Raw genomic sequence first — 10,881 nt, 5'->3', positions numbered from 1 at the left:
CCGCCGCCGCCCGCCGGGTTCGCCTCAGCGCCGCCGCCCGCCGGGCTCGCCTCAGCGCCGGGTTCGCCTCAGCGCCGCCGCCCGCCGGGCTCGCCTCAGCGCCGGGTTCGCCTCAGCGCCGCCGCCCGCCGGGTTCGCCTCAGCGCCGCCGCCCGCGGGGCTCGCCTCACCGCCGGGTTCGCCTCAGCGCCGCCGCCCGCCGGGTTCGCCTCACTGCCCCCGCTCCCGCCTCGCCACCCGCCGCGCGGCTCCGGCCGGCCCACCCCGCAACTACCCCCGCCCTGATTGGCCGCCCCTGGCACCCGCAGCCAATCGGACGCCCGCTCAGGGAGCGCGAGCGGCGGACGGCGCTTAACGGTCGCCGGGCAACGGTGAGGCGGGGCGGGAGGGGGGGGGCCGGCGCGTGGCGATGGCGCGTGCGTGGGGCGGGGCGAGGGGCGAGGCCTGGCGGGGGCGTGGTCTGGTATGATGGGCGTGGTCTGGTGTGCTGGGCGTGGCTCGCCTTCCCCCGCCCCCAGCTCGGCTTTCCCTTTGGCCCCCAGCAGCAGCCTGGAGCTAAGCACCCCGCGGACTGCCTGCGGAGCTCATGTCCCTTCCTGTGCTGCTCTTCAGGCACCTGGTGTGGTCTATGTCCCACATCAGCCCCTCAGTGGAGCCCATGCGTACCCCCGTATCCCTCACTGCCCCCCCCCGGGACCCATGTTCTGCCCCATGTCCCTCCTCGGACCTCCTATGGACTCCATGTCCCACCTCTGTCTTCTCTCAGACTCCTATGCAGTCCATGTTTTCCCCTCCCTGCCCCTTCTCAGGGTGCCCATGTCCCCACTTTGACCCAGAGAACAGTGTCCCTGCCTGTGGCAGGAGGGTTGGAACTGGATGAACCTTGAGGTCCCTTCCAGCCCTGACAGTTCTGTGATTCTGCGACCTCCAATGGGCCTCACATTCTCCCTTGGACCTTTTATGGGGCCCACATCGATCCCAAAGACCCCAAATATGGTCCACATCCCCCCTCAGACCCCCTACCCTTTACTGCAGAGACCATGGACTTGCTACCCCAGGAACTTGATGGGGACCTGGGGATTCTGAGGACACGATGGGACGCTGGGTTATGGGGCAAATCCCTGTAGACAAGCCCCTTGCTCTCTCCTGCAGGATGGAGGGGTGGATGCAAGTGGGGCTGTTGACAGTGCCCCTCCTTGTCGTCTACCTGCACATCCCACCCCCAACCTCTCCCCAGCTCTCCTCTCCTGGAGGTCCTCTGGAGGCTACTTCACCTATAAGGACCAGAACATCTTCTACAAAGGTGACAGAACTGTGGGGATGCTTGAACTGGCTTGGGGGCTCTGGTCCCCTTAGTGACCTGAGGGTCTCTTCCAACCTAAAACTATTCTGTGATTGAGTTGGAGCCTTCTGCAGTTTGGAAGTTGCTTCTCCAGGTCAGGCACCAAAGTCCCAATTCTTGGGCAGATCAGCTGTGTGGTTTAAATCCACATCAGACAGAGCTTATGTTTCTTGACAGAGGTAGTCTTCAATCTGTCACTTGGAAGAGTGGCCAACTGTAGCTGCCACAGGCTTTTTTGGTCCCTAAAACCACATTATGGGAAGAATCCCAGCTGTGCAAGACAGCAGTGTACACCTTGCTGCTGGCATCTGGCTGGGGATAGAGCTGCAGTTCCCATGCTTAATCCTTGCTGCATTCTCCCACCAGGAAGGTGCTTCCCACATCAACAGTGACTGTGCTGGATGACCACATCAGCTACTGTCCACAGCTGGAAGATCCAACAGGCTTCCTGAAGGCCTACCTGAACGTCATCAACTCCTTCTGAGGGGCTGCAGCTTAGTTCTCGCTCTCTGTTTATGAGCTAAGATTTCTCCCTGCCCCTCAAAGCCTATCTCCAGATCCAACACTTTGCACTAACACCTTCACCTCTGGCTGCATTTATGCAGATAAATCCTTTGGGCATTGAGGAAAAAAATTACATCACAGAATGCCAGGTTGGAAGGGAACCCAAGGATCATCTGGTCCAGCCTTTCTAGGTGATAGAGCATGCATGGAGACATGGACAAAACTGTTAACATAAGGAGAGGATACTGACAGCACTTCCAGCTCTATGCTCACCTCACTTCTTGGCCAGTCTGTCTCTAGAGAGAGAGACAGGAGGGTTCAAAGGTAAACAGGGCCACCTAAGGGGAAGCAGATTAAGTGTTACCAGCCCAAGAGTCCTTACTTGCCTTCAGTGCTGCGTGTCACAGCTAGACAAAAAAACCACTAGCAGCCCAAAGTTGGTGCAGATAGCTCCAGGATGGATGTTGGTCTGATTTTTGAGGTGCTGTGCAGGCAGTTTAAACTCTTAGCCCTCTGCTCAGTGCTTGGCCAGCTTGGCAGGGATGAAGAATGTGAAACTTGAGTTTGCCTACACTGAAGTACAGCAGGAGAGGTGGATCTGCAGTCCCTCCAAGTACAGGCAGTGATGTTCTGCATCCATTTAATGCTGTAATTACATCTTCAGTAATCTCTTTTTAATGGGCAGTTACCCAAAAGCAAGCTCAATACCTCATGTTTGCCTTTTTCCTCCCCCCACATCCCCTTTTTCCCCTCTGATTTTTAGTTGAACAAGCAGACCTGCACCCCTGGGATTATCTCAGGAGCTTCACCAAAGCCTCACTGTAATTCTACCAGGGCAGGTTAAAGAGAGCTGAAAATGCAATCCTGGCACTAACAAAAGCCAAAAGGATTCATCTTAACAACCACAGGGATCTGGGGAGAGGTGTTTAAATTAGAATTAAAATAGTATTCCTTTTCCAGTTAGCATGAAAATAGTTCTTAACTCCTTCCTCACCCTGACTTGGTAGTGATAAGAACCAGCAGATCATGTGCAGAACTTCCCTCACAAGGAAGTCACCACAAGGTCCCTCTTTCCCCATCCTTCCTTTCCAGTTTTTTTGTAGAGGGTGTTTCATATATTTGAGCCCAGGAAAAAAACCAAACTGCTGCTTAGTATGAAAATAGCAACAAATTAGTTTGTTATTACCTGCCACAAGGCTCACAGAGACTGAATCTGCCTTGAGTGGTGATGTTTAGAATCATAGAATCAAGCAGGTTGAAAGAGAGCTCCAAACTCAGCCAGTCCAACCTAGCACCCAGCCCTGGCCAGTCAACCAGACCATGGCACTAAGTGCCTCATCCAGGCTTGGCTTCAACACCTCCAGGGATGGTGACTCCACCACCTCCCTGGGCAGCCCATTCCAGTGCCAATCACTCTCTCTGACAACAACTTCCTCCTAACATCCAGCCTGTACTTTGCCCAGCACAACTTGAGACTCTGTCCCCTTGTTCTATTGCTGCTTGCCTGGCAGCAGAGCCCAACCCCACCTGGCTAAAATGTCCCTTCAGGTAGTTGTAGACAGCAATGAGGTCACCCCTGAGCCTCCTCTTCTCTAGGCTAAACAACCCCAGCTCCCTCAGCCTCTCCTCACAGGGCTGTGCTCCATGCCTTTCACCAGCTTTGCTGCCCTCTTCTGGACACCTTCCAGCACCTCAACATCTCTCTTGAATTGAGGAGCCCAGAACTGGACACAGCACTCAAGGTGTGGCCTGAGCAGTGCTGAGTACAGGGGCAGAAGAACCTCCCTTGTCCTAGTGGCCACACTGCTCCTGATACAGCCCAGGATGCCATTGGCTCTCTTGGCCACCTGGGCACACTGCTGGCTCATCTTCAGCCTACTACCTATCAGTATCCCCCCAGGTCCCTTTCCTCCTAGCTGCTCTCAGCCACTCTGTCCCCAGCCTGTAGTGCTGCTTGGGGTTGTTGTGGCCAAAGTGCAGAACCCTGCCCTTGGCCTTGTTCAGTCTCATCCCATTGGCCTCTGCCCACCCATCCAGCCTGGCCAGGTCCCTTTGCAGGGCTCTCCTACCGCCCAACAGCTCCACACTGCTCCCAGCTTGGTGTCATCTGCAAACTTACTGATGCTGGACTCAATCCCCTTGTCCAGATCATCAATAAAGACATTGAACAGGACTAGGCCCAGCACTGATCCTTGGGGAACACAAGTCTCTCTCTGTGCACTGATTCTGATGTGGAACAGAGGAGACAATTATCAAGCTGTTTCTTGATCTAAGGTAGGATGTCCCTGCCCATGGCAGGGGGGGTGGAACTGGCTGATCCTTGTGGTCCTTTCCAACCCTGACTGATTCTGTGAACACTCAGCTGTGTCAGTCAGGACACAGTTCATCAGATGACAGCAATCTACAGCTCTCTGTGCTTGCAATAAATCTTATTACCTTCCTTTCCAACCCTGACTGATTCTATGATTCTCAACTTGACAGGGTGTTAAAACTCTGCAGGTTTGGGGTGGGGTTGAACTGCATCTAATCTGAACTTTAGCAGCATCTCTGATAGAAAAGGGTTTTTTGCTGAATAAAACAACCCTTCTGGGCTATTTTGTGTGTGTGCTGAGACACTGAAGAAGAAATTTCTATTTTATGAACTGAATTCCACCACTTGAATCAGTGTTTTATTTTTCTCTTGTTAATAAAAATCAGTTTGGACAAAAATCTGCTTTCCTTTTCTTTACATCTTTGATCTCCCTTGCTCTTCTGCAAGGAGCCAGAGATGCAATAAGTTAAGGGGGAGGGAATGTGTTAAGTGATAATGAGGGAAGTGGGACAAAGGGGAAAGGCTCAGAACCTGCCAGTCACTACTGGAACATCATACAAAATGTTTCCCAAATTCAGGAATAAAAACTACATGCAGAAGGACAAAGAGGCTGCTTGATACCCACTAAATACCCAAGAGGTGCTTCCAGAGGTTTCCACCACAGTGGAGGTGCTGTGATACTCAGCCTAAAGAAGCCAAGATGACATCTACAGCTGTTTCCTCTTTGCTTCTTGCTGTCACCTGCATGGTCACACCATCTCCCAGTGCAAGTCTGGACCTCAGCAGCACATCGCAGCCACCTCTGTATACACCTGGGGATAAAGCAAAGGTTGGAGAGGTTGAGGAATGCTCAAGGACCTACAGTCATAGAATCAGGCAGGGTTGGAAGGGAGCACAAGGAGCAGCCAGTGCCAACCCCACTGCCATGCCCAGGGACACCCTGCCCTAGAGCAGGCTGCACACAGCCTCAGCCAGCCTGGCCTCAAACACCTCCAGCCATGGGGCCTCAACCACCTCCCTGGGCAACCCATTCCAGCCTCTCACCACTCTCCTGCTCAACAACTTCCTCCTCACCTCCACTCTCACTCTTCCCACCTCCAGCTTTGCTCCATTCCCCCCACTCCTGCCACTCCCTCACAGCCTCAAAAGTCCCTCCCCAGCTTTTTTGGAGCCCCCTTCAGATCCTGGAAGGCCACAAGAAGGTCACCTGGGAGCCTCCTCTGCTCCAGCTGCTGGAGGGTAGGAGAGCCCTGCAAAGGGACTTGGCCAGGCTGTATGGGTGAGCAGAGGCCAAGGGGATGAGATCGAACAAGGCCAAGGGCAGGGTTCTGCACTTTAGCCACAGCAACCCCAAGCAGCACTACAGGCTGGGGCCAGAGTGGCTGAGAGCAGCCAGGCAGAGAGGGCCCTGGGGGTGCTGGGAGAGAGGAGCTGAAGCTGAGGCAGCAGTGCCCAGGTGGGCAGCAGAGCCAATGGCAACCTGGGCTGGCTCAGGAGCAGTGTGGGCAGCAGGACAAGGGAGGTTCTTGTGCCCCTGTGCTCAGCACTGCTCAGGCCACCCCTGGAGTGCTGTGTCCAGTTCTGGGCTCCTCAATTCAAGAGAGATGTTGAGGTGCTGGAAGGTGTCCAGAGAAGGGCAACAAAGGGGAGGTGCCGGGGGGGAGCCGGCAGGGCCACGGGAGGCGCGGGCAGGGCGTCAGCAACTCACCAGCTAAGTAGAGCGTGTGAGAGTTCTTGTTCTCTGGCACTTTATCCGACCTCTCGCAGGGCTGCATGCCCAAGAACCTGATGATCTTATTGACTGCTTCTGCATTCACAAATGGAAGAAAAATTAAATGACCTCCAAGCTGGTGACAAACTTTGTGACAAGTTGTTTGCAGTCAAAACAGAACACATCCTCCGTGCACCCATGTGGCTCAAGCATTCCTAGCTGTTACCTTGTCTGCAGCCCCACCCACACATCTACTTTCATAGAATCACAGACTCTCCTGGCTGGAAAAGGCCTGAAGATTGAATCCAACCATAAGCTAACATCACCTGAGACTTTTTAGTTTGGAGAAGAGAAGACTGAGAAGGGATTTAATCAATGGTGCTAAATATCTGAGGGCTGTGGGTCAGGAAGGGAGGGACAGGCTCTGCTCACTGCTCCCTGGGATAGGACAAGGAGCAATGGGTGTAAGCTGCAGCACAGGAGGTTCTGCCTCAACACAAGGGGGAACGTCTTGACTATAAGGGTCCCAGAGCACTGGAACAGGGTCCCCAGAGAGGTCGTGTTGGGGTCTCCTTCTCTGGAGCCTTTCAAGGCCTGTCTGGATGTGTTCCTGTGTGATCTGTGTTAGATTGTGTAGTCCTGCTCTGGCAGGGGGATTGGACTCAATGATCTCCTTGAGTCCCTTCCAACCCCTAACATCTTCTGAGCCTGTGATCTCCCTGCACACAATTGTTCAACAATGTCCTTTAGTTCCTTATTTAAATTTTCAGCACCTTCAGGGATGGTGACTACATCACTTCCCTGGGAAGTGCCACATCCCTTTTGCTGTCTGAACAGCCAGGAATGTAGCCTTCCCCTCCACCAGCCACAAGTGAAAGAGCTTCCAGTCCCTGGACTCCCAGCTCTGCAACATAACACCTTGTTGCTGAGACATTAGATTGCATTGGAAGGCATCAAATTCCTTTCCTACCACACCAAAGATGTCCCCAGCACAGCAGATTTCAAGAACCATAGAATGGCTTAGATTGGAAGAGACCTTAGAGATCATCTACTCCAACCTCCTTGCCATGGGCAGGGACACCTCTCAACTAGACTTTGTGGCTCAAGGCCTCATCCAACCTGGCCTTGAACATCTCCAGGGAGGAGGTATCCACAACCTCCCTGGGCAACCTGTTCCAGAGTCTCACCACTCTCATACTGAAGAACTTCCTAAGATCCACTCTCAATCTACTCTCCCTCAGTTTCAAACTGTTCCCCTTGTCCTGGTGCTAAACATCCTTATCCAAGTCCCTCTGCAGCCTCTTGCAGGTTCCCTTCAGGTACTGGAAGGCAGCTCTAAGTTCTACCTGGAGTCTTCTCCAGACTGAACAAGTCCAGCTCCCTCAGCCTATCCTCATAGTAGAGGTAGAATCATAGAATCAACCAGGTTGGAAGAGACCTCCAAGATCATCCAGTCCAACCTATCCCCCAGCCCTAGCCAGTCAACTAGACCATGGCACTAAGTGCCTCATCCAGTCTTTTCTTGAAGACCCCCCCGGGACAGTGCCTCCACCACCTCCCTGGGCAGCCCATTCCAATGCCAATCACTCTCTCTGTGAAGAACTTCTTCCTAATATCCAGCCTATACCTACCCTGGCACAACTTGAGACTGTGTCCCCTGGTACTCCAACCTTGAACCATCTTTGTGTTCATCCTCTGGAGTCACTCCAACAGTTTTATATCCTTCTTATGATGGGGACACCAGAACTGGATGCAGCATTTAAAGTGAGGTCTCACAAGGGCAAAGAGGCAGAATCACCTCTCCTGACCTGCTGGCCACACTCCTCCTGATGCAGCCCAGCTGCCTTCTGGGCTGCACTGAGCACACTGCTGGCTCATGTTGAGTTTCTCATCAATCAATACACCCAAGTCTCTTTCTCCAGAGCTGCTCTCATCCTATTCTGCACCCAGTCTGTATTTATGCCTGGGATTGACTGACCCAGATGCAGGACCCTGCACTTTGACTTGTTGAACCTCATGCATGCAGTTGGCATTGAGTCGCTTCTCAAGCCTGTCCAGATCCTTCTGGATGGCATCCCTTCCCTCAGGTGAGTCTACCACACAGCTTGGTGTCGTGGGCAGACTTGCTGAGGGTGCACTCAATGCCATTGTCTATGCTGCTGACAAAGAGGTTAAACAGCACTGGACACAGTATAGATGCCTGAGGAACTCCACTTGTCACCTGAACCACTGATCACAATCCTTTGGGTGCAGCCATCCAGCCAGTTCCTTATCCACTGAGTGGTCCACCTGTCAAGTTCATGCCTCTCCATTTTAGAGACAAGGACATCATTTGGAAGATCATCAAGTGCTTTGCAAAAGCCCAGGCAGATGATGTTGGTTGCACTTCCCATATCTACCAGAGCTGTAAATCTGTGAGTAGAAGGCCACCAGGCCCCTCAGGCATAATTGGCTCTCTGTGAAGCTACGTTGGCTGTCACTGATCACCTCATTATATTTCATTTTCCAAGAAATATGGACATGGCACTTCAGGAACATGGTTTAATGGCCATGGTGGTGTTAGGTGGACTTGATCTTAGAGGTGTTTTCCAACTGAAACAATGAAACAAGAGATCACCTCACCTTCAATGGTCTTAATGGAACTGATTGTAAAGGTTTCCTCTTTCTCAAAGTCATCTCCCACTTCTTCCCAGGCAGCTGCAAAGTTTGGCTTTAAAACCTTCTGAATGTGATCAGACACAGTCACCTCCAAGTCTTCCAACTGACAGAAAAGCAAGGGAGATGTTCAGCTGCCAGTTACAGATATGATCCTAATCTTAGAAAGGGAAAGAAAGACCAACAGAGAGCAGCCAAGACAACTCCAACTTTCCTTTCAGGAGAAGCACATAAGAATAGCAACCAAAAAGCTCAGAGTATTTATGGTGCTGCTCAGGAAAGCACCTGCACAAATCCATCTGTGAGAACTAAATGGGCACTGACTTGGAAAGTCAAAGCCCATTATAGCACTTAGGAGACCTTCTCAGAATCCAGAAGGAGCTTTTCATTCTTCCAAGCCCAGAAGACAGGCAGCTTCCTGATATCTGATTTGTATTTCTGTGGTTGATAATACCAGCATCATAAAAAGTGCAAATGCTTGAGGTGAAGAGGAAGACTGGGCTCTAAGGAAAGACCATGGAAGGTCTTTCTTCCTGTCTGTCCCCAGCACCTTTAGCTGCTGGCTGGGGTTCAACTGCAACATGTCTCTGTGGAGCACTAAAATAACTTTTGGCAGAAGCAAGGATCTGAAGTTACAAGCTACAGGATGTCGGAAAAGATGTGTCAAGCAGGTCTGTCTCTGTCTCCTCCTGCCTTCAGATCTGAAACCATCAGCCCAAGAGCTGCCATATGTACTTAGAATTAGTGACAAGACAAATGAGACAACCCCAAAGTCCTAAACTTACCACATATTCATCATCATAACCATCTTCTTCTGGCACACCTGTGTTTGGGTCGCAGTCTCGAACGGTGAATTTCATTGTGCAACTGAACGTGCAAGCGACTGGGGAGGAGAAAAGGGTTTGTGTTAGTGCTGAGGTCGGGGGCTCCAGAAAGACACCAGAAGATACAGAGGTCATGGTACTGCTCACATTAACATGAAATATTCCCCCTAGACTTTAAGTCCAAAGGAAGATCTCAGAGGAGAATGCCAAGGAGAGATGATGGAGCCAGAGTCTGGGCAGCGGTGTCCAGCAACGGGACAAGGGGCGATGTGCACAAATGGGAACCCAGGAGGGGTTGTCTGAACACAAGGAGAAGAAACCTTTTGACTTTGAGGGTGGTGCAGCCCTGGAGCAGGCTGCTCAGAGAGGTTGTGGAGTCTCCTTCTCTGGGGAGACTCCAAACCCACCTGGACATTGTGATCCCAGGCAAGCTGCTGTGGGTGACCCCCTGCTTTAGCAGAGAGGTTGGACTGGATGATTTCCAGAGGTTCCATAGAATCCACCAGGTTGGAAGAGAGCTCCAAGCTCAGCCAGTCCAACCTAGCACCCAGTCCTGGCCAAGCACCCAGACCATGGCACTAAGTGCCTCAGCCAAGCTTTGCTTCAGCACCTCCAGGCACAGTGACTCCACCACCTCCCTGGGCAGCCCATTCCAATGCCAATCACTCTCTCTGCCAACAACTTTCTCCTAACATCCAGCCTAGACCTGCCCTGGCACAGCTTCAGGCTGTGTCCCCTTGTCCTGGTGCTGCTTGCCTGGCAGAAGAGCCCAACCCCACCTGGCTACAGCCTCTCTTCAGGTAGCTGTAGACAGCAATGAGCTCTGCCTTGAGCCTCCTCTGCTGCAGGCTGCACACCCCCAGCTCCCTCAGCCTCTCCTCATAGGATTTGTGTTCCAGGCCCCTCCCCAGCTTCCTTGCCCTTCCCTGGGCACCTTCCAGCACCTCAACATCTCTCTTGAATTGAGGAGCCCAGAACTGGACACAGCACTCAAGGTGTGTCCTGAGCAGTGTTGAGTACAGGAGCAGAAGAACCTCCCTTGTCCTGCTGGCCACACTGCTCCTGTCCTTTCCATGCCATCTCCTCCCCCCACCACCCCCACCTCATGCTAGGATTCCATGGACTGCTTCTTGCTAGTAGGTACCTGCAGTGGGATCATCCTGAGGAATCTGGACAAGGGTGTAACACATGCCTGGCTGGTTGTAAGCCAGGCTGGGAGCTGGGATGCAGCAGATGACATCATAAGCATCTGATGGTTCCATCTGCACAGTGACTCTCTCCAGCAGCTGATCATTTAACGTGTTGGTGCAATCAAACTGCAGGAGAACAAATGAAAAGGACTTGAACATATAAGAAAACAATTCTAATCCAGAATTCTTCCTCAAAGAAGCCAAAGGATGCTCCAAGGAGACCTTACAGTGGCCCTCTAGTACTTGAAAGGAGCCTACAAGAAAGCTGAGGAGAGACTCTGTACCAGGACTTCTAGTGCTAGGACAAGGGGAAATGGATTGAAGCTGAGAGGAGGGAGATTTAG

General features: G+C 52.3%; 1 protein-coding gene across 1 annotated transcript in view; it reads right to left on the bottom strand.

Moving 5' to 3' along the window:
* Positions 1 to 4,493: 4,493 nt before the first annotated feature.
* Positions 4,494 to 10,881, bottom strand: part of COPG2 (COPI coat complex subunit gamma 2) — a 30,782-nt gene continuing 24,394 nt past the window's right edge. Inside the window, exons 20-24 of the mRNA XM_064142768.1 lie at positions 10,492 to 10,663; positions 9,309 to 9,406; positions 8,491 to 8,629; positions 5,866 to 5,964; positions 4,494 to 4,969 (exon numbers count right to left, since the gene is read on the bottom strand). Coding sequence (XP_063998838.1) covers positions 4,839 to 4,969; positions 5,866 to 5,964; positions 8,491 to 8,629; positions 9,309 to 9,406; positions 10,492 to 10,663 — 639 coding nt within the window. The 3' untranslated portion in view covers positions 4,494 to 4,838. The remainder of the gene's footprint in view (positions 4,970 to 5,865; positions 5,965 to 8,490; positions 8,630 to 9,308; positions 9,407 to 10,491; positions 10,664 to 10,881) is intronic.

Source organism: Pogoniulus pusillus, chromosome 4 (assembly GCF_015220805.1).
Source record: "Pogoniulus pusillus isolate bPogPus1 chromosome 4, bPogPus1.pri, whole genome shotgun sequence".
NCBI lineage: Eukaryota > Metazoa > Chordata > Aves > Piciformes > Lybiidae > Pogoniulus > Pogoniulus pusillus.
The sequence above is the reverse complement of the archived record's forward strand: the minus strand, read 5'-3'. Positions and strand labels throughout refer to the sequence as shown.